Below are 23,775 nucleotides of genomic sequence, written 5' to 3'. Positions count from 1 at the left end.
GCAATTTTAGCAGCAGATGGCAGACTCTGACAGGTAATTGTTAGATGAAAGAGCGAGAGCAAGAGAGAGAGAGAGAGAGAGTGAGAAAAAAAGAGAAAGAATTTGGGACAAATGGAGCTAAATAGAGCACCATCCCCATTTGGAGCTGAAATAGTTTTGAAGTTTGTCTGCCTGAGAAGAGCTTAAGCAAATTGTCCTTTGGATCCACTATCACAGTAGACAATGCTGAAACCCACTGACTCCCTGGAGCTCATATATTACCTAAACTGTTTATACAGGGAACCCAGGACAGTTGTACTCCACAAGGGATCCACCGGCCTTGGCTTCAACATAGTGGGGGGAGAAGATGGTGAAGGCATCTTTGTCTCCTTCATCTTATTAGGCGGGCCAGCGGACCTTAGTGGAGAGTTGAGGCGGGGTGATGAAATCCTATCTGTAAGTACTGAAAATACACTGCGTCTAGTTGTCAAAGAGGAACAGTAACATCGGGACTGCCTGTCTTAGACTTTAGGTGATGTTTTGCTTTTGTCTATTCGCTGCCTTTACTCAGTATGAAGTGATTTTTACAACTCTAACCAGAGCTAACGGACATAAGAATGTGCTCTTCTGTTGCTTGCTAAATGCTACGTACAAAGCTTTAAAGAATGGCTATTATGTTGTTTTCAAGTACATTTACTCTAACCCAAAACTGTATTATTTGAGTAAAACAGTTTTAACCCAAAACAATTTAGGTTAAAATTGTATTTTTCAGACAGCCCATGAATTAACAAATCAATATTTTTAATTCTTGCTGCACCATAATGCTTTGTAATATTATTGAAGGAGCTCAGTTTGTTCTATTAGAACATTTTCAGTTATTAATCACAATTTTCAATGAGAAATGCTCTACACAACTTAAGTATGATAGAATTGACACAACCCTTCAAAGTCTATAATTCAGACATTTATTCTTGCTATAATAACATTATTATTATTATTATTATTATTATTATTATTATTATTATTATTATTATTATTATTATTATTATTATTATTATTATTATTATTATTATTATTATTACTACTACTACATCTTCAACTCTTTAGTTTAAGGTCTTTTCTTAAGTTTACTTGCTGTTTTTGTTGTTGTTGTTGTTTTTTGCCTGCCAGACATCTTGGCTAAAAGACATTCCAGATGTTTGCTCCAACTCTTGATGTAGATAACTGTAGACATTTGACAGACTTTTGCTTTTAAATAGAAAACTGATTCATGTTTAATGAAAAGCTTTCTAAACCATTCAGTCATTGTTTAGATGTATTTTTAACTGAAGTATATAAATATAAAAATATAAGTAGATTAGTGGACAGAAGAAGTTAAATCCAATCAAACAACGTGTCTGTCATTTTGATGTTCTTTATAATAACTTTGCAAATTCCTAGGTCAGTGTGACACTGCATACGATTACCTTCGTCTCCAATTACCATCATCTGATGGTAATTGGAAGATGAAATTAGACAATGTTCTTGCAATGACCTGATTTTCTGATCTAACAATAGCTTTTGTCACTTGACCTCACCTACATGTCTTTGCACACTATTTTCCTACTTTTGAACAATGTTGTGTCTTTTTTGATGCTACCGTTTTAAACTGATCTTGACCATAAATTTCTGTTTATGTAAACATCAGTGTAATGTATTAGAAAAACAGAAATATATTTGATCACACTTTCATTTAATGTTCTTAAATAAAATGATTCTCATAATATGCTCACTTCTTTCACTCATCATTCTATCCACCACACTGAAGCTGGAATGCATTTTATAGCTGTGTATGCTACATAAAGTGTACTTATAAATATGTTTTGGTAACATCTTGTGAATTGACGCTTTATTAAAACAGGTTAATGGCATTGACCTTCGTGGAGCCACACATGAACAGGCAGCAGCTGCACTGAAGGGAGCCGGGCAGGTGGTCACCATTGTTGCTCAGTACAAACCAGAAGGTTGGTCAGGAAAATTGAATTACTCTGGAAGTCCATAAAGCTATGGAGTAAATGCCAAAACAACAGCATTTATGGGTGCTGCGGTGCGACACAACCCTTTGTCCTAGATACGGCCGTCATGGACTCAAGCTCCAGCAAAGATGACCTTTGCTGCATTTCTTCCTCCGCTTTCATAACCCACTTTTCTTTCTACCAACTGTTAAATAAAGGCCACTAGAGCAAACAGCACTTTTCTTTTTTCTTTTTTAAAAACAAGCAGCATTTATGCCATGTATGGTTTTTATGAAGGACTCACTAGTGGTTAAAGAAAAGTGACTAATAGACTTAGTACTTATATGGGAATATGCTTCATTGTTGTAGGACATTCAAACTTAAGGATGACTCTCCAAGATGCCAGCAGGTTAAATGCACACTATATCTAAGCTGATGCACAGCACACTTTTGCTATGCATGTCCATTACTCATACTGTACATTTTTACTTTTTTTTTCTCTTCTGGCTTGATCTATGTTTGATAAATAAACGCGTTTTACATTTGAGAATTAGAATAACTTTACAATCATAACACCAGATTTAAGAATTCTGCTTCCGAGCATCATGACTAAACTTCTCCCAGACCAGGACTGAAAAACAATCTAATGCAGACCCAATATAATGATAGTGAAAAATTAAGTAAAGTATGCCACAAATTTAAAACATTTTTCATGTTCTTCTGTTTCATGTCTGAAAATATTGCCTTGCAGAATATGAACGTTTTGAAGCCAAAATCAATGACCTTCGAGAACACATGATGAACCACAGTTTGAGCTCTGAGTCAGGGTATCTGCGAACCAATCAGAAGAGATCACTCTATGTCAGGTTAGTACCATTTTATATAACCCTAAGAAACAGTCTTTTAAACAAATTCAGGGTGACCTTGCAGCAGAAAATGTTGTTCAAATTCAAGTAGGGGTTTTCGCTGTGTACCATGTGTCATGATTTGAAGGTGATTGTGGTGAAGATGGACGTGGCTTGACAAAAGATTATGCTGAAAATGATGGTTTTAATGAAGAATACAGAAATCCTGGCAGCACAGGTGAGCAGTGAGACAAGGAAACTGAGACCCTGGTAGTTACTCAACAAATGACAAAGGCAGTATATTAGAAAAGGATCCAACAGGGAGGAGGGGACACAAGGTACAGCTGGGGGCAATCAAAGGGAAGACACAATACAGAAACTAATTAACAGAAAATGGTGGCGACGAAGGAGGTGGACCCATCTAGGCAGGTCCTGAGGGCAGCTGGGAGGCCACACTGACCCACAAAAAGGCTGCAGTGGGCAGCCAGGAGCCACGAGGAAGACCAGGAGGATTGACAGACTGCACTGGTAAGTTTGCTGCTGGTTTGGGCTCAGGCAGGCTAGCTGGTAGCTCGGGCTTGAGGAGCGCAACTGCAATTGGCCCGCTTACTGGGGCTGGAGGTGAGGTTGGTCCACAACTTCAGGATTGACTGAAGTTGTGGAGGAGGAGCAGAAGATTGGGGTATCCTTGTTTGGTTGCTCATCTATTAAATCAGATAAGTCCATGGTTTTAATGAAGAATACAGAAATCCTGGCAGCACAGAGGAGCGATGAGACAAGGAAACGCAGACTCTAGACAAATGACAACAAAGGCAGAATGTTAGATAAGGATCCATCAGGGAGCAGGGGATGCAGGGGAGGTTAAATACAGAGGGAAGGTAATCAGGAGAAACAAGGGACAACTGGGGGGAAACAAAGGGGTGGACAACACAGGAACTAATTAATACAGAGGAAACCAAATCCTGACACTATGGTTAATCCCAATGTTAGGTTAACTGATTATTTTAAATAGGTTCTTTCCTGTCTCTGTGTTGCACTGTGATGGACTGACAACCTGCCTTTAATGTACCATGCCTCAACAGATAAATAGAGAAAATGGTTTGATGGAAGATGGGGCTGAATCCTGACACCATTGAAAAACATTACTGGGTTTGAGGGTTAGGGTTAGGTTCATAGGTTCTTTCTGCATTGAGTTTGCACTTTTTTCCATCCAGGCTTGGATGGGTTCTCTTTGGGTACTTCTCACTAAAATGCACATGTAGGAATGTGTGTGCATGGTTGTTGTTTATTTCATGTATCTCTGTGTTGTCTGACAATGGTAAGGTAAGATAATTTTATTATAAACATATATAGCACATTTTCAGTAACAAGGCAGTTCAAAGTGCCTGGCAACCATTCCCCAGCTCTTACCCAATGACTGAAGGAGGTGGCCACCAACCCCTTCTAGTCCTATAAGGATAAGCATGGATAGATTGGTAGATGCACAGCTGGACAAATTGATGGAAGATAAATTCAGAACACTGATGAACTTATAAAGTTTGCTATTTCAGGGACTAATTGCTGCATCCAGGTTACTAACAAAAGCACTCTTATCTCTTTACAAATGTATAATGTTTGTCATTTGTGTATCGATGTATGCATTAATTTTTTTAAAGTAGGTTTGAAATAATGTACATATCACAGAATGTTGATATGAGATTTCACCTCTTTCTTTCATCTGAGAAAGCATCTTATGTCTCAATTGTAAGCTTAAAAGCACAAATTGTATAATTGAATAACTATATCCTAAACCTCAACCTGGCTGTCTTCCTATGTGCAGGGCACTGTTTGATTATGAGAAGTCAAAGGACAGTGGACTACCAAGCCAGGGGCTGAGTTTCAAGTATGGTGACATCCTTCATGTTACCAATGCATCAGATGATGAGTGGTGGCAAGCCTGCCATGTCACCAGCCATGAAGACAGCAAGGAGATAGGAGTCATTCCCAGCAAGAAAAGGTAATACCTGCATACAGTTCTGCTTAAGGCCGAGGAAGCTAACTAACACTTTTCATTTATTTTTCAGATTTTCAGAGTTACAGTTGAAACCATATGTTGTGGCTACTCTTGCATAATAATAAGGTCCAAAAATCAAAAATGCCAGAGTAGTTTTTCAGGAGTTTTTCAAAATTTAAATATAAACGGAGGAGGAGGGTTCGCATAATCTTGGATCTATAACATTATAATTTAGCAAAAAGTTAATTAATCTAATTCTTAATAGGCTCCAAAACCATAAGTTTATATTGAATAAAACACAGAGACACATCTTTTATCTCACTGTCTTCAGTCTGCAATGTTGGCTAATAAGAAAATATTATATACACCTGAGTCAATATGGTTTTCATTAATAAGAACACCAAATTTAACATCATGGATAGTCATATCCATTAAATGGATCATGAAAGTTCAACAAAAGGACTACATTAGTATGTTCACAAACCAAATAGTAGTTTCACAAATCCTAAATTAGGTTTAAATATTCTGTTTTTAGAGTATAATAATCTAGTCCATGTTTGAAGAGTAGGCTATGAGCGTTGAAGCTTTTAAACTACGACTATTAAAGACTCTCAAGATACTGAAAAATTAGGTAAAATCACTTTTTAGCTATCTGTCAAATATTACAGAAATTAACAAAATTTCCATTAAGGAAGAAAATACAATTCACAGGTGACAAGACAAGGCATTTTAGTCGCCAGACTATCCAAGACTAGCACATCCAATGCTAATGCTAGCTTTTCCAGGCTAATGGCCAGCAGAAGAAGAAGAAAATCTTGGCTTTCTATTCGGAGAGGTAAGTCACCAGACTCTCCAAGTTAATGCAAGTGAATAGCCTCCTTCTCTTTGGCTGCTCAGTTATCAGAGACAACCTATGATTAATTATATCAGTAGCTGGCTTCAGAATGGAATTAGCCTCCTGTGTCAAGCCACCACTGAGAGGCATGCATTATCCATCCATCCATTGATCCATCCATTTTCTGTTCACCTTTGTCCCTAATGGGGTCGGGAAGGTTGGCATGCATTAATAACTTAAATTATTTTGCTTTGGTAAACGACTTACTTGGTTGTTTGCAGAGTGGAACGGAAGGAGCGGACACGTCTAAAAACTGTGAAGTTTAATGCCAGTGCAGGATTGTGTGATTCAAAAGTGGTAAGTTCTTTGATTAAGATCTTATTCTTTTCCATACAAGTCACAGCCTTCATTAACATTCAAAGTTGTCTTTTTGGCAGAACTCATCTTTAAGTTTTTTACATGGCTTCTATGAATTACTCTTGGTCAATTATTGTTTAGTTTTCATAACAATGTGATGATGGTTTTACCTTTGGGAGAGAGACACAACTCTTACATTCAAGTTTGTATTTTTATGCAGTTTCATCACAGTAACTTTCTACATTGTTATAAAATAAGACAGATAAACATGGTAAATGTGTTAACATGTAGTATAAACCACTTTTGTGACAGAAACTGACAAAAGTGGTGAGTTTCGCAAAAGAAACTCACCACTTTCTCAAAGTCTCAATAGGACTGAGAAGTGTCTCTCTGTATAATCAGAATACCATTTCAAGTTCCAACCTAAAAAATCATGATCCTTCATATGTTTTATGTGCACTACTTCCCCATTGCTATCGCTTGATGCAATATTTTGGGTTTTATCATATCTCGCTTGTTATTGTTTTTTTCCATAACATGTCATTTTTCAAGTTGTTCAGAATTTATGGAATAACACAATTTCTGCAAAAATTACATTTGTGAGTGAATTAATTTATTTAACAAATATAAAGTATAACATACAGTATAAAAGGTAATATTGTTAAACAGAATTTGAAAACAGTTGTATGTAGATGCATTAAGTTTAGTCTTATTTTTTTATGTTGAATTTAGTAATTTCTCTGTATTTGTAGCATTTATTGTATTGTTTTGTATTTGTTTTACAATTGCAACTTACTAGTTTCTAGTAGTTCAATCACATCATATTATCACACTGAAGTGTCATGTTGGAGCCTATAAAGAATTAGATGAATTTATTTTTGCTAATGTATTAATGTTACAGATGAAGGGTAGATCTATTGTTATTTATTAATATTTTGTGCTTAGACCCTCCTCCTTGTCAGTCAGCGTCCTGCTCTGATTAACAAGCAGGCAGCAGCTGACAGTGTTCTGATTGTTTGATCAGGGAGTGAGGAGTGAAATAGTTTCTCTACCGTCAAATAAAGTTTATTTTTACATCTCTTGAAAGTCAACTCGGAGACTATTTCTGTTCTTAAAGAAAGTTTAATATTTTTCACCTAGAAAACTCTCCGCGAGTGCTTTTTGGTTTTGGATGTGTTGGAGACCTCCTCCTGGAAACGACTCTGGCGAGGTGGAATTTTGGAGGCTTGTTAGGACGCCAGAGTAGCTGCAACATGTCATCCACTTCAATGTGATAAAAAATCTGTATTTTGTGGTAATTCCTATTTCATATGATCAATTACACTAATGAACCATCTGATAAGCTGAAAAATAAATGCCAATAAGCCAACACACAAAAGCCTCACAGAATGCACACCTCCAAACCAGCTGAACAACAGCCACTAAAAGAGCTTTTAGTTCAAATCAAAACCACACTTTATGATAATCAGTCAGTCATTAAGGTATTATAGATTCAAGGTCAACACTAATTATCAATTTAACACAAACTATGTGAAAGCATTGCCCTGCGACAGACTGGCGACCTGTCCAGGGTGAACCCCGCCTCTCGCCCGGGACGCAGCTGGAGATAGACACCAGCAACCCTCCTGACTCCATTTAGGGAAGAAGGGTGTAAGAAAATGGATGGATGGATGGATGGATATGTGAAAGCATACTGATTTCCTTCAAGACACTTGTGTAGAGAGCTGAATAAAAAGTTGGATGGTGGTTAAATAAACTGACTTTTTGATGACACATGAAACTGACGATTAGAAAATTAAGCAACATATCTTTTGTTTTTATATCAACTGAAAAATATAATTTTTCCCTGTATTGTTGACCTCTCAATGAGTCAAAGTCATCCAGTAGTCTTAACATCTGTTTCCTCAGGCAGACTATTCCTTCTATTTTTAAAATTTAAGCCCTTAAGCCAGGGTTTTCAGCACTGACATTTTCTTTCTGCCTGTATTAACTCCTATTGGTAACTTTGAAATTAAAATCAGTTAGTACTTCTTTACTAACAGCCTCAAACATGTGTATCAATGAAACCGCGGAATAACTATCACTAAGTTAACTAAAACGTCCAAAACAAATGGTTCCTGATGAGTTGGTTAGATTTGGACATCAATCTGCAGCTCTACCAATCAGTGGGGTAGAAATATCTGAATAACTAATGAATCTCCTTGGTAAAATTTTGTAATAGGTGTGTTTATAATATGATTACAAATTCTACTGTGTAGGTTCAGTTTGTTCACTTTCACATTTACTAACTTGCAGACAGTAAATGTGTGCAGACTTGAGTTTTCCTTCTGCATTGCAAACCAGGGCAAAGGGAGCTCTTCTCCTAAAATAACTCTGCAGAGGAAATTGTGTCTCCCTGTACTGACACACTTTACAGTGTTAAGAAGACCTTTCTTTCTTACTATGATGTATTTATAATTAACTGGCATACAGACATATGCCCTATCACTCAGCATGGTTTTAGTCGGATATATTTTTTGTGTGTCAACTGTGGTGTGTGTATGTGGGAGGATGTTCAGTCACTTTTTTTGCATGCTAAGGATGCATTGTTGTAGAGCTGTAATGATTCCTCAAGTGATTGAAGTACCTCAGTTATTAAAATTACTCGAAGAAAATTTATCTGCCAAGAGAGAAAGAGTCAGAGAGAGAGATAAAGAGAGAGAGAGAGAGGAAGAGAGAGAGACAAAGAGAGAGAGAGACGAAGAGAGTGAGAGAGAGATTACTAAAATACAGCCCTAAGGCAGGTATTGCTTCAGATTTGCATCATACCCCCCTTTAAGCTTACTAACCAGTTACAAAAAAATAATTATTTGCTCATCATCTAAACAACGCATAACTCACTTGATCCATTGTGGTCAAACTGGCCTCATACCAGTTTGACCAGTTTGAACAGCGTCTTGTTTTCAAACAGACGCTGACTCCTAAACATTATGTGCCAGAACAACCTTCCTGACTCTGCAGTTATCTCATTAGATGCTCAGCAGGTATTCAACCAAATTGAGTGGGAGTATTGATTCACATTTCTCAAAAACCTCAATATTTCCTCATGACGTTTGTTTGTCATGACCAATTCCTCCTGCAGCAAAACAGCCCCAAAACATGACGTTGCAACCCCCATGCTTCACAGTTGGGATGGTGTTCCCATGCTTACAGGCAGCCCCCCGTTATGAGCTCTTCTCTTCTCCAACACCATAAGACTGTGAGCAGTCAGCCTCCTCTTCAGCGATGGCTCATATTGCTTTTTGCTGTTTTCTATTTTTAATTTAGCAACTTATCTCCTTGAGTTTTGATATGCTCTAAATTTGGCTGGAGTTTTTGAACTAATAAAAGCAATGTTTTTGTGGCCCTCCTGTCATTCTATATTATGCAGTTGTGGAACAGCAAGAAGGACCATTAATAACAATGTAATCAAGTAATTAGAAAACATAAAGTTGTATTATCTTTTCCAGCTGTCTATGGACTTTAAAGCTTTCTGTAAGTCTTTAAGTATGTGAAAGCAATAACACCAGCATAGCCTTTGCATGGTCTTACTTTTCTTTATACATAAAGGCCAGTATAAAGACCGGTTTATGCAGTTTATACAGGTCTTTATGACCACTATGAACTGGTCATAAAGATATTCTACTAAAGACAAATTTTTTATGTCCCTTTAAAGGTTTCGGAGCAAATAAGAATGTTAGGACCTTGAAAATGTATATAGTGCTGTAAAACAGTTGCATGTTTCTTATGTATTTTCCTGTTCATGAAGATCAAGTAAAAACCATTATAGGGAAATTGAATAATAGCAAAACGAAAGGTACAAAATAGTTTTAAGAGCTCTTGAATCTTTAAACAAAAGTGCCTTAAAAAGTTATGAAAAGAAATAAAAAAAATATATTTAATGTCATATTCTTTCTATATATCCCTTTTTTAAATTTTGAAAATCTGATATTTCATGTATCTTTTTTATTTTTATTTGATGATGTTCTTCTACATTACTTGTCAACCTTTAAATTCATGCAAAATATTGAAATTGGTTCTCATTGATGTCGACACATGATAAAAATTGCGTGGCTTTATTCGCAGAGAACAGTTCCCCTGCCACGCCCTCGTCAAACTATTTCAATAGAGCATTGTGCGAAGTGTTGTCTGGACTCCAGACCTGGACAATTTGCCACAGTTGATGTTATCAGGAATTTTATTCTCTACCAGAACATCCTGCAAGACATTGTCCAGCCATCATTATAAAGCCTTAAGCCCAGTCACTTTGGTTATGCAGTAGGACAATCATCCAAAGCACAGTTGCTATCGACATTTGAATAACTCAAATATATATCAAAACAAAGTTTTGGAGTGGCCTAGCCAAACTCTGGGATTGAAACCAATTCAAATACTTTAAACCTTAATAATGGCATACAGTGTTGGCATAGTTACTTTGAAAAAGTAACTTTAATCGGACTACTGATTACTCATTGAAAAAGTAACTTAGTTATATTACTGACTACTTTTTTTGGAAAGTAACTAAGTTACACTAAAAGTAACTTTTTAGTTACTTTCAGCAGTTGTTAACAACAACGCTGCGCCTCCTGTGAAAATCACATTGATCTTTGCCAATACTTAATTGTCAGCTATTTTATAATGGTAACATCAACAATGTGTCTTCATAAGGTTGAACTGAAGAGGAGATTGTAGAAAAAACAGTACAAAAAAATAAAAAACCTGAGTAATTTGTGTGGTCCACTGTTGTCTGGAAAACTCTAAGAAGGATTGTACACACACACACACACACTTTCAGGTTCTGTGTTACGGCCCTGCGTTTGGTGTCACAGCACAGCACTCCTCATGCAGCTCCACAGCTCAGATGGTTGCACAGATTTGTGACACGTATCTTAATATTAATAACTAGAATTAAGTTGCCATTATAATTATTGCCAACTCCGGACATTCGTGGCTGTTTTCACGTTTATTGTGCTGTTCATATTGGTCTCGATGTTTGCAGTTTTCTGGAGCGCAACGCGAAGCTCGACGTCATTCAGAGGTAATATATTAACTTGACATTAAAAACACAGCGGGACGGATCATCCGGGAAATGATGGACAGGGAGAGACTGAGTAAAACTACCTTAATGTCGGACAAATTCTGGGATTTATTATGAGTCTCTGCTTATTCCCAAACCCAAATGAGCAACTTCACGTTCAAAAACGAGCCAAAAAAGGCGCAACCCGCCACTCATTAAATCTGCAAGCGACTTTAAAAAAATGAAGCCCAAAGCCGTTTATAATAATCGGACTTGGCGACAGAAACTCAAAATAATTCCAGTTTTTCCACCAACAAAATGCGCATCTCCCTCCATTGTTTACATTTCTGTCGGATAGAGACGTCGGTCACTCGACAAGACGCGTCGAGGAAATACGATTAAATAACAAAAGAAGATAGTAACGCACAGTGATTTTGATAAGTAACTGTAGTCTGACTACTCGATTTGAAATAGCAACGCGTTATATTACTCGTTACTGAAAAAAGTGGTCCGACGTCAGTAACGCGTTACAAATTAACGCGTTACTGACATCACTGATGGCATATGATATTAAACATGCCATTCATGCCTCCAAGGTAAATTAAGAGTTCTGCAAAAGAGAGTGGGCCAAAGTTAAAGACTTGTTTCCAGATATTGCAAACTCTGGATGTAAGCTGTTACTGTTAAGGGATCTTATTTCCAGAAGACCATGTCAGTTTTAATGGCTGTTTTCAATTAATGAATGAAGTCATTATTTGAAAATTGATCTCTGTAATATACTCAGCTTAACTTTATCCAACATTGAAATTAGTATCATGATCTGATTCATACGTGTAAGTGCTGTAAAAAGGCAAAAACTGAAGACATCTGTAAGGAGGAAAGTATTTCACTTTGCATGACATTTTCACTGCTTATTAATTGCTGTCATGGTTTATTATTATTGTTGTTATTGTCTAATAATTACCAACTCTCTCCCCTTTATGTTTGCTACAACAAATTAGTTTAAGATTCATATAGATCAGGAGTCACCAACACAGTGCCCGCGGGCCCCTGGTCGCTCGATGGGACCTTGTCAGTCGCCCGTGGAGCAAGTTCTAAAAATAGCCATCGTCATTACGGAGCACTGCCAACGAAATAATTAAATTTTATGTTTTTATATTGAATTAATAATATTTGTTTATATTTAGATTTTTTTTTAAGTAAATTACAATTTTTTTTAAATAAATTGCTTTATGCATAAAACTCTTTCCTACGGTTAAAGTTCAGAACTGCGCAGATGCCTGCAGGATTTTATCGGAGGGCAGCAGCGCCTGCAACTGTACGGCTGCTCCAGCTCTGCCTACCTTAAGATTTTCCTTGAAGTAAAAAAAGAAAAGAATCATTTCTAAAATTTTTATTATTGAACCCTCTTTACAATTAACTAAATTGTGGAGAAAAAAAAAAGATCCTCTGTGTCAAAACATCTTGTGTAGCGTACATCTGAATCTGTGGAGGTGAAAGGTCACGCCAAAGCTTGACCAGTTTGCTTTTGTTTATTCGTCGGCTTGGTGCTTTTTCTGTTAGCTAAAAATGAATGAGCAGAGTTTGAACCTCCCGTAGTTCTAAGAGTTCTGCTGAACAAGATGCCAGTGATTCACAGCATAAGTAATCGTAGACACACAAGCTCCTCCGCACAAGTTCATTGGAAGTAATATGGAGGACCATATTACAGTGACAAAGTTTCTTTTTACATTTGCTCTTGTTTTTATTTTTGTTAGTCTGTTTTCCATGACTCCTTCATGAGGCTTATCAGTCAACAGGAATAAGATTACCATAACACTTTGTTATGTTATTTTGATGTATGACCCACTTTTCCACTCAGTCATTGTAAGACTGTTACTTTTGTTTTTGTTAGTTCTGGTTGCTCCTGCTAGCTAGATATTTCTGTAAAGCTAAACTTGTGGGTGAACTGCCTCAAACCTTTTGAATGTGAAGCTGTTCTCTTTCCTTTTTATCTTCTGCAACGGATCTCTTTGGATGATCAATAGGACATCGTGGGAATAGGTGATGATGGGTATGGGACAAGGACATTCAGTAAGTTGGTTTAGAGAGGGTTTCGCACCTCTATTCAGCATGGCCAATTCAAAGTCACTCACGGTACATCAGGGGTGCCCAAAGTCGGTCCTGGAGGTTCTGGCATCCTGCATGTTTTAATTCTCTCTTTGGTGGTAGTAACAACCTTCCCAGCAAGTCGATGTTCTCCTTAGGCCTTCTAATGAGCCATCATTGGGTCCAGGTGTCTTAAACCAGGGAGAGAACTAATCCATGCAGGATGCTGGCCCTCCAGGACCAACTTTGGGGACCACTGCTGTACATAAACATTTTTGTCTCAGCATGTCTCTCCTTTTTGCATTCCTGCATGCTGTAGCAGTTAATTTTTTTTACTGTTTTCTTATGTTGAACTGTCTGGACTGGAGTGTGTGACATCTTGTTCTGTTTTCTTTTTACTCTAATTTTTACCAAAAAGAGTTGATCTATTGGTCCCAACTTTGTTTATTGGTCTGTTAAGTAGCATTTCTAAAAGGTAAAAAGAGATGAAATATATTATTTTCCATAGAAAACACTGCCAAGCAGGCAGAATTTCTTTTTCTTTCACATAAAATTACATGAATTGTTTTTAAGAAGTAGCATCCATCTTCTTCTGCTTAAATGGAATTGGTTCACCAGAAAGGTGTCCAGGAGGCATCCTGACCAGATGCCCAAGCCACCTCAACTGACTAAGACGTAACATAAGATGTTTTATTCAGTTTAATAAAAGGACATGGGGAGAAGATGGTGAAGGACCAGGGGTCTTTAAATCCAGGCCTAGAGGGCCGTTGTCCCCAAATGTTTTGATGTGTCCCTGGTTCGATACACCTGAATAAAATGGGTGAATTACTTCCTCATTATGCAGTCTGTATTTGTGTATGAAAGTATATATAAGATCCTAAATAAGATGATGTTGGAGCATAAAAATATTGCCTGTGTGTTAATTTTTTTCTTGAAATTTGTGTATGTATCCTTCGTACCAAGTCCCCTAGAAAGGTTTTTGCAGACCTGTGAAGACACTGTTGTACTAATCAATGCTACTAATGATAAATGCATGGACAAGTTTATCTAGAAACTCGTCACTCTTCATTTGACAGAAGGCTGACTTTGTAATTCTCTTTACTTTGCATCTTAAGGATCAGGTCTGAGTCCATCAAAACACCCAGAAACTATGTCTTATTTTTAGGGTATCGGTTCAAATCAGATACCCTAAAGTTTGTAAAGTTTTTCACCTGGTTTGAATTTCTGGTTTAAGTTTAAGTTTATGAAATTGTTTAAAGTCTCAGTGTGGATTTTAACAATAACAGCAATCAGGAGCAAATATTTCAGCTTAAATCTGTTTTTTCAAATGGCATGTCTCTTACTTTGTTCTTGAAAATGTTTCAATTGTGGGAAATAGTTCTAATATTTTTCTCTTTTTATCTCACCAGGAAGTCAAGATGATGTAAGACTCTCTTATGAATATGTGCTACGCCAAGAAAGTAAGTGGATTGTCTGAAAAATGGTAAAATAACAAATACTCTGTAGAAAATTCCCCTAACAGAATCTTAATGTAGTTTTAATGTTGAATTATGGTCATTGTAACAGCGCTAAAGCAAGAGAAGTTTGGTTTGATTTTACATCAGACAGTGAGGAAAAACAGGTGCATGTGTCTTTTTATTCGATTTCTGTAAACTTTCTTGTTTGAGTTATACATAAAAGAAGATCAGCCCACCCTAGCATGGTGGAGGTCAGAGGTATGAAGCAGATTGAATTTGTAATAGTCCCCTCCATTAGGCTTTCATAAGACCATTCTTAATCCTGTGTGAGAAGCTTTACAAATCATGCCAAATGTAAATAACTATTAAAGAATCTCCCCATTCACTTGGGGTGAAAACAACTTCACTGTTGTTTTCACTTTGTGTCTGCTATTTTGTGTCTGGTATAAGACAAATTTTATCTTGTATTTTACTTCAAGCTATTTATGTAGAAATTGCTTTAAATGTACAGTAAATACCCTTACATCAGGGTTGAGCTGGCAAATGGAAAACGACTTCTTTTTGCCTTAGTCAAGGTTGACCCATTACAATTATATCAACTTTGAAAAATAAACAAATAAAATGGCAAATGTGCTGAGATTTTAAGAAAGGTTCATGACAGTGCCGGAATTCTGTATATTCCTGTTCAGTTGATTATGCTAGACCTGTCATCATTCTTGGACCCATGAAGGACAAAATCAATGAAGATCTGATTGCGGAGTTTCCAGACAAGTTTGGTTCTTGTGTCCCACGTAAGTTTCCAATACATAAATGTATTTTTTGCATATCAGTGAACCCACAGACAATAACTGGGCATTAGGCATTTGGGTTTTTCCATTATGTAGTTACCATTTGCCTTAACTTGATTCCAGCCTGAGAGGCTTTTGGGTCAATGGATGGCAATAGTCATGCAGTACAATTTTGCACATTTGTGTTGCACATTTGACCCCAAATTCCTCAGTGAAGAGATTGGTATCATTAGTTGTTTTTTTAATCTGAAAGAGGCAATTCTTCTTAGGTTTTATGGCAATCATAACTATTTTGGAGATGAACTATATTGGATTTCAAGTCCAATGAATTCCAGGTTAGTGAGGCTTTACAACAATGTAAAAAGTCTCAACCTAAAAGCAGTGAGATATCTTGGTTATAGTTTCTATTCAAAAGGTAATAAAGAAAGCTTCATCATTTTTCTATTTAACAATAAAGGGGAGATGGTGACCTTCCCAACCATACATTTTCTTTGGCAGGACCCTTACAAAAAAATCACATGTGATTTTTACATGTGATTTTCACATGTAAAAAGCACATGAATACGTGTGATTTTGGAACGTTTCGTGGTAAAATCACATGCGATCGCATGTGATCACATGAAAATCACTTATGATCACATGTGATTTTCATGGGATTTTTTTGTAAGGGGAGCCACTGTGATAAGCCAATTAACCGTAACATTTTATAAAAGTTAATTTGTAATATTCCTCTATCCAATTACCTTCCCATTAAACCTGATTTAGTTGACATTTTCAGGATATGGTGAAAATGGCTAGGTGGATGGAGTTTCTTTTGAAAACAAGGATCTTGTCATCTTGGGATTATATAGGACAGGACAAACAACCATGCACACACACGCACACACGCACACACACACACACTCGCCCACCCACACACACACACACACTCACACCTAGGGAGAATTTAGAGAGACCAGTTAATGTTTTTAGACTGTGGGAGGAAGCCAGAGAACCGGGAGAGAACTCACTCACCCACAGGGAGAACATGCAAACTCTGTGCAGAAAGACCCCGGGTCGGGAATCGAACCCAGGACCTTCTTCCTGCAAGGCACACCTCCTTAATTAAAATGAATAGGCGAGGTTTTCAGAATGTTCTGTTTATCAAGTTTCATGTGCTTAATGTCAATGACAGCATTTTAAAAAAGATATCAACAAAGCTTTTTTTGCCAAATAACACTTGGAATAATAATTTTAGGTGTAGGTATATATACATAGAGTAGGTTTTAAAATACCTTCTCTATGGAGTAAATTTATGTAATGATTGTGATTTGAAAAAATATCCTCTTACAAAAAGAAAGAACATACAAATGGTTATGAACTCATGAAGTCATTTGATTTTGGGCTTCTAAATATCCAGTTTAAGTATATGTTTTTACATGTACTCATTCAAATAATTAAACCAAGAAAATAAAATAAAAAACATTACTAAGTAATTTGATTCACCTCAGATACCCACCATTAATTGTCTTAATAAAAGAAGAGCAAAAACTATTAATAAAAATTTTTCACAAATTTTTTATTTTATTGAGAAAACGTCACAAGAATTTATATGTGATTGGATTTTCTGAAGGAGGATCTTCAGAGTCTCTGTTTTCTCTGTGTCACATTAAACATGTGCTGAACCTTTAGTGCCATGCGTTTCCTGCCTCACCATGCTAATGATCACCTGGCATCAGCCCTTCTTGTATCTTTGATTCATTTTACAATTAGTTACCATTGCCAGTTTATCAACAGCCAAATCAGTTGGTGGTTTCAGAGAGAATATAACTTGTCAGCCTCTCAGTAGCTGTTGCTCTGTCTCTTTCACAGTGTCTCGCAGCTTTGGTTTTTTCTCCAACTGCTTGGCTTTTCAAATAGGAATCACATAGTTATGCTTTTTTTATTTTTTGTTTTGTTTTCTGAATTAAAACTTAGATTGTAGTAAGTATCCTTGTCATTATGATATGCTAAGAATGTTTTCTCTTCTTTATACCACAAGACACCACAAGGCCAAAAAGGAGCTATGAGGTTGATGGGCAAGATTATCTCTTCGTGATGTCCAGAGAGCAGATGGAGAAAGACATCCAAGAGCACAAGTTCATAGAAGCTGGACAATACAATGACAATCTTTATGGGACCAGTGTCCAGTCTGTAAAATATGTAGCTGAGAGGGTAATATTATTTCATTCAACTTCATGTTGGCTGTACCACACAGAAGCATAAATATTCATATATAAACAAAGAAGTTGTAATGTAATGGTTCCCGCTGATCGGTTTTCTTCTTTTATACAACAAACTAGGGAAAAACATAATAGATAACTTATTTTTTTATAAGAGTTTTATTAGAATATCTTCTAAATCACTATGTCTTTATAGGGCAAACACTGTATTCTGGATGTCTCTGGAAATGCTATTAAACGACTTCAAGCAGCACAGTTGCATCCGATAGCCATCTTTATAAAACCTAAGTCTGCTGATTCATTAATGTGAGTATTTCTGTGGTCTTCAGTAACATATTAGTTTTACGTATTAATTTTTAAGCAAAGCTATTAAGATTATGGATTGCTTCCAACAACAGAGATGGTTCTGAGCATCCCACGAGATGAAGACAGTTTTCTGGTTTTTTTTCTGTTTAAAACATTCTCCTTTAAGATAAAAGAAAAAAAATATAGTCCTGCTCTGTGTCAATAAATCATCTATCTATCTATCTATCTATCTATCTATCTATCTATCTATCTATCTATCTATCTATCTATCTATCTATCTATCTATCTATCTATCTATCTATCTGTCTGTCTATCTATCTGTCTGTCTGTCTGTCTGTCTGTCTGTCTGTCTGTCTGTCTGTCTGTCTGTCTGTCTGTCTGTCTGTCTGTCTGTCTGTCTGTCTGTCTGTCTGTCTGTCTGTCTGTCTGTCTGTCTGTCTGTCTGTCTGTCTGTCCGTCTGTCTGTCTGTCTGTCTGTCTGTCTGTCTGTCTGTCTGTCTGTCTGTCTGTCTGTCTGTCTGTCTGTCTGTCTGTCTGTCTGTCTGTCTGTCTGTCTGTCTGTCTGTCTGTCTGTCTGTCTGTCTGTCTGTCTGTCTGTCTGTCTGTCTGTATGTATGTACAGTAGGAGTCATCTAGATATGTAAAGTCCTAATGTTCTGTTTTAAAGTATGGTGCTCTGAATTAAACCAGAGAGTTAGAGATTAAATTGCTGATGGTGTTGGTGATGATCCATGGGCTAGAACAGGGGTGGGCACTCCTGGTCCTGGAGGGCCACTGTCCTGCAACTCTTAGAGTCTCCCTGGTCCAACACACTTGAATCCAACAGCTGAATCACCTCCTCAGTGCAGTCGGGTTCTCCAGTCCTGCTAATGACCTCATTATTTGACTCAGGTGTGTTGAAGTGAGACACATCTAAAAGTTGCAGGAGACCGGCCCTCCAGGCCTGGAGTTGCCCACCCCTGGGCTAGGATCTGGGACTATGCTGGTTGGGTGATGAACTGTTTTGTTCTAGTCATGTTAGCTCCACAGTGCCTAAGGGGCATCAGCATTGTTCTGTAACAGTGCAGAGCTGGTTTTCCAATTTCAACACCCTCACCTCAAACACTACAAAAGTGCTTCATTTATTACATGTACCATTATCAATATATGAGGCAGAAGAGTTACTAAATATCTGACACAGAGAACAAAAAAGAGGAGGAGATTCAGACAGACTGGAAACAGCAGGAGAAGTCATAGTAGCGCTGATGCAAAGATAACACCAAGCTAACTAAGCAAGCAAGCCCTTACCAAATAAAAAAAGAAATTGTGTGAAACATAAAGAGTTCCCAAAAAGTAAAGTTCAGTACATATCATATGTGTTTTAATGTGCATATGTGTTAATATAACTCGCTAAGGTTTCAGGACTGAGAAATTAGATCAAATCAAGAGAGTCTCAAATACCAACATATCCACAGAGTGGATAGTGACAACAAAAAGTGACAAGTTTTATCCTTTAGAGAGAAACCTGTGTGAGGATTTGGATTTTCTCTATTAATTAGTTCCTGTGTTGTCAGGTCTTCACCCTAATTTCCCCCAGCTGTCCCTTGTTTTCCCTGATTACCTTCCCGTGTATTTAAACCTATCTGTGTCTCTTGCTCTCTGTCTGATCCTTGTCATATGTCTGTCCTCGTTGTCTAGTTCTATTCCAGTTGTTACCAGTGTTTAAATTTTTAGCTCACCTGTGCTGCCTGGGCTTTTTGTACCCTTTTGAGATCACTATTAAAACCTTAATTTTTTACCACAACCTCATCGTCACCACCTCATCAACCCAAATCTTGACATACAGACCACTACAGTAAATGCTTCCTGCCTTCAGCATTGGCAACAACTCATTAAAGAAGCTCAAATAATTAGTTACAGCAAATTGAATTTCCCTGTGGATAAATAAAAACTTTTTATTAGTATTTAATTTTAATTCTTGAATTCATGTTGACCTTGTGATGGCCGACCTGATGACAGTAGCATGCCTCATGCTCCATTACAGATGTACTAACCATCTTTAATGTCTCCTGAGCAGCATGTCTGTTTTGGAAATGAATGAAAAAAATGTTTAAATGTTATCCTATGTCATACCCAGGGACATGAATAAGAAATTGACTGAGGAACAAGCAAAGAAGATATTTGAAAAGGCTGTGAAGCTGGAGAGGGAGTTTGGAGAATTCTTTACAGGTAAGGTTTTACTATCAGTACAAATACAAGGTCACAACCAGGCCTATTTCTTAAACATTGCAGAAACAAACAATAGCCAACTTTAAACTTACAGTAGAAACTTGTTTAAATCAATTTCAAACTTTCAGACCTGTAGAAAGAAAAGAAGTAGACACAGGATGGTGTTTTCTGAACCTCATCTAAACTTTGTGCAATATAGACATGTAGATCAAACTGATTTCTATTCTCAATATTTTATTCAGTTAGAAGAGGACAGACATCAGGTTTCCACCTTCCATCACTTAAAATAATATTATTTTAGATTTTAAATTTGTTTTGATATATTTAATGTCTCCTATAATTCAGCATCATAATTTTTCAGTAAACAATTAACGACTTGTTAGGTGATTTCAAGGTTAGGTGACGTTAGGTAATTCAACAGCCAAGTTGAACAATTACTAATAGAAATTGTTCAACTTGGCTGTTATTAAAAAGGCTAAAGACTGACCTGCTGATTCAGTTTTCATGAAAAGAAAAGGTAGTCAAACTATTCTACCAGATTGCTTTGTCTGCTTTTGTATTACCTGGACAAACATCCACCTCTCAAAGGACACCAGGGCCCCATTTCAGAAACTTCTTCTTATACTTGTACTCACGCTTAACTCAACTTGAAACAAAACTTAGTTGTCAAGTTTATCTCCTGTTCTTAAAATGAAAATCTAGAGCTTCACAGAACAGGGTAAGTTTATTCAGAGTAACTTCTTTCTACTCAGTTTGTTAACCCTGCTTTCTGAAACACAGCTTCTTTAGAAACTAACTTGCTGCATGTAATACACAACAGTATTTATAAATTAGGTTATTAAAACATGAATGAAAACTAAAAAAAATTATGTTTTCTGGAGTTCAGCTGTCTGGCTTCACTGTTATCCTCTATGGAAATTTAAAAAGAAAGAACTACTTTACTACAAACATTCTGATATAAGACTGTCTGCATGAGAAACATTGTATAAAACAGCTTCAAAAACATTTAGGTTTTGTGTAAAGCTCTGAAGAAACATGAAATCCAAAAGTTGTACATGTGTGAATGGGCTATTCATCTACTTGCCACCTGCCAACCACTAATAAGCAACACAATCACAGATTAATACTAGTTTTACCGCTGTGTTTATATTTGTTTAATACTCTTTAAAAACAGCTATCACTGATTTTCACAATGACTCTCACCTAGCTCTTGTGTGTTGCACCTTTTTCTCACAGTATATATGAAAAAGATGAAGTGATGCATACTGATATGATAAAATTGAGATTTGAATACTTCTCAAGAGAAGGCCAAGATGTAACCATTTGTAGCAGTTTTCATAGTAATTTCTTGTTTATGTTTGCTTTCAGCTCTGGTTCAAGGAGACACCTTAGATGATATTTATCACAAGTCTAAACAAGTCATTGATGAACATTCAGGACCCTACATCTGGATTCCATCAAATGAAAAATTTAAATGACTCATGACCTTGAAAGGTAGTCCTGGCTTCTGGGAGCAAGATGCAAGCAGTCATTTCTAAACCTGTAAAACTGTCATTTTTACTGTTACTCTTATTTTATTCCATTTTTTCCCTCCACGACTTTTTTTGTTAATGTCACCTAAAAGAATGTGGATTTTTTTTTTTCCTTTTGTTTGTATGTTTGTTTGATTTTTGTAAATATAGAATAGAATATTCTAATATATATTCTAAAAATTACATTTTTTTCCAACATACACTTGCTTGTGAATAAAATCTTAGGACTGATTCTGCTATGGCGCCGCACAGAGGTGCATCGGCTTCTCGCGCTCCCCAGATTAAGCTATATTTTAACATCTGTGAGGCTGCAACATCAGTGACAACTGCACGGCTGAAGTACAGGCTCAGTCGAACTGATGGCAATTGGATACAGTTCGGGTGTTAATATATCACCGAGGCTACATTCTGCACTTGGGAGACAGCGGCTCCTCGAACAACGGACTGGTACAGCAGGGTGAAAGGAGCAACGGTCAAAAGGAAACGTTGTACCAGAAAACAGAAGATTGGGAAGCGGGCGGGCGGACACGTTGGCCCAGCTGAAGGCGAAGAAAAAAATATAAATTGCCCCTGGGGCCCTCTGGTGGCCGCGGTAGGTACCGCACGCTTCGCCGGTGTCATGAGCTGCCTGCAATGCGTATCAAAACGTCCAAAGCTCCGGTCAGAAGTTCAGTAAGCAAAATAATGTCTCAAAAAGGACCTCCCCTTCGGGGAGGGAGAAAAGAAAGAGCAAGAATAGAAAAAGCCTAGATAAAGGGTTGTTTTAATGTGTCTTGGTAATATAATGTAAAATATTTGTAAAGCTGCTCATAGAAAATTACCTTGATAGCGACCTGGACCGGTCCAGTTCAACAGCCAAACATTTGTGCTAGGGTCTTTGTGTTTGTGTGAAACTGAGTTTTAACTTTAAATGAGTTGATTCTCCTGCTTTGCTCTGTATATTTCTGAGGTATTTCTGGCTTCAAAATGCTGTATTTGATAACTTTGATAACAATCATTAAAACTTCTCAATGTTTGACATTGTCTAGCAAAATGTTTTTACGTCAGGCTACATAGCTGCTACATGATGAGCTGCTCTATGCTGTAGTTGGGGACATGTTGTTTGCTGCTGAGCAAAATCATTTTGTGGCTAAAACAAACATTATTTTTTACATCAACATCTAAGTTATGTAAAACTTCTGTTAAAATCATTTGAAAGCTCAGAATCAGTCCAGTATCAATCCACATTCTCAGGGGAGAAAGACTCACCTGGTATAAATTTTATTTTTACTAATTGGAGTAACGCTTAAGAGGAATGTATTTAATTAATGAATGTCATGAATATGTGTGTATGTATTCCATCTTAAGTAGGCACTGATTGCAGTTTTCTGGCCGATCCCTGCTTACCAATCTCTAAAATGCCTGACCTGCCAATTTTGATTTTGGCTAATATGAATAATTTTTGTCTGAAATGTTCGTTGGCAACAGTGGGGTGAATATTGTTAACTGCAAACTTGCAGACCTGACCTGGTGGTTTGGTCTGTCGGTCAAACCTCTGACTGTAGAGCACCAGAGGACAGAGACTGATTTTTCAACCTTTGCTAACGAAGATAAGATTATGATAAGATTATTATGTGTGAATGACCTAATGATCGGTCCACATTGTTAGCAGAACTAGAGGGCCCCAAAACCACATTTCGCTTAGGGCCCCATGGAGGCTTGGGCCGGCCCTGATAGGAAGACGCCTGTTCCGACTCTGTTTCTGGCTTTGTCCCCTCGCTGGATAACAAAGTGGATTTGTTACATCCGAGGCTGAGAGTTTCTGCAGAGATGAAGAACTGTGTTGTTCTTTGCCTAACTGAAACCTGACTAAACAGCAACATGCCAGACTCAGCCTTCCAGATCGCCCCCTGCACCTTCAGCCACTGGACAGTTTTCTTTTTGTGTGTGTTCATGGACTCTGGCCCTCCTTCCGACGCCTCTCCGCCCACCCTGGTTGGCTTGTTTTTTGTTTTTCTCAAAAATGTTTGGAGTTTCTAGGAGTGAGCTGTCGTTTATGTTTTCTTACTGTTCTCATGTATTTCTATATTAGGGAGGTAAGTTTGTGTCATTTGGTTTATTTACTTTCAATAAGGTACGTTTTGGTTAATCTACAGATAGTTTCCTTTTGTTTGTTGT

General features: G+C 37.2%; 1 protein-coding gene across 1 annotated transcript in view; it reads left to right on the top strand.

Annotated features, from left to right (window-relative positions):
• Window positions 1–23,775, top strand: part of LOC122845336 (disks large homolog 2-like) — a 29,400-nt gene extending 5,625 nt beyond the window's left edge. The window contains exons 2-12 of the mRNA XM_044141547.1: window positions 1,880–1,982; window positions 2,725–2,839; window positions 4,638–4,814; window positions 5,928–6,003; window positions 13,066–13,111; window positions 14,536–14,586; window positions 15,273–15,374; window positions 17,392–17,564; window positions 17,769–17,878; window positions 19,995–20,086; window positions 21,455–23,775. Coding sequence (XP_043997482.1) covers window positions 1,880–1,982; window positions 2,725–2,839; window positions 4,638–4,814; window positions 5,928–6,003; window positions 13,066–13,111; window positions 14,536–14,586; window positions 15,273–15,374; window positions 17,392–17,564; window positions 17,769–17,878; window positions 19,995–20,086; window positions 21,455–21,564 — 1,155 coding nt within the window. The 3' untranslated portion in view covers window positions 21,565–23,775. The remainder of the gene's footprint in view (window positions 1–1,879; window positions 1,983–2,724; window positions 2,840–4,637; window positions 4,815–5,927; window positions 6,004–13,065; window positions 13,112–14,535; window positions 14,587–15,272; window positions 15,375–17,391; window positions 17,565–17,768; window positions 17,879–19,994; window positions 20,087–21,454) is intronic.

The sequence above is a fragment of the Gambusia affinis genome, linkage group LG15 (genome assembly GCF_019740435.1).
Source record: "Gambusia affinis linkage group LG15, SWU_Gaff_1.0, whole genome shotgun sequence".
NCBI lineage: Eukaryota > Metazoa > Chordata > Actinopteri > Cyprinodontiformes > Poeciliidae > Gambusia > Gambusia affinis.
Note: the sequence above shows the minus strand (reverse complement) of the source record. Positions and strands in the feature narration are given on the sequence as shown.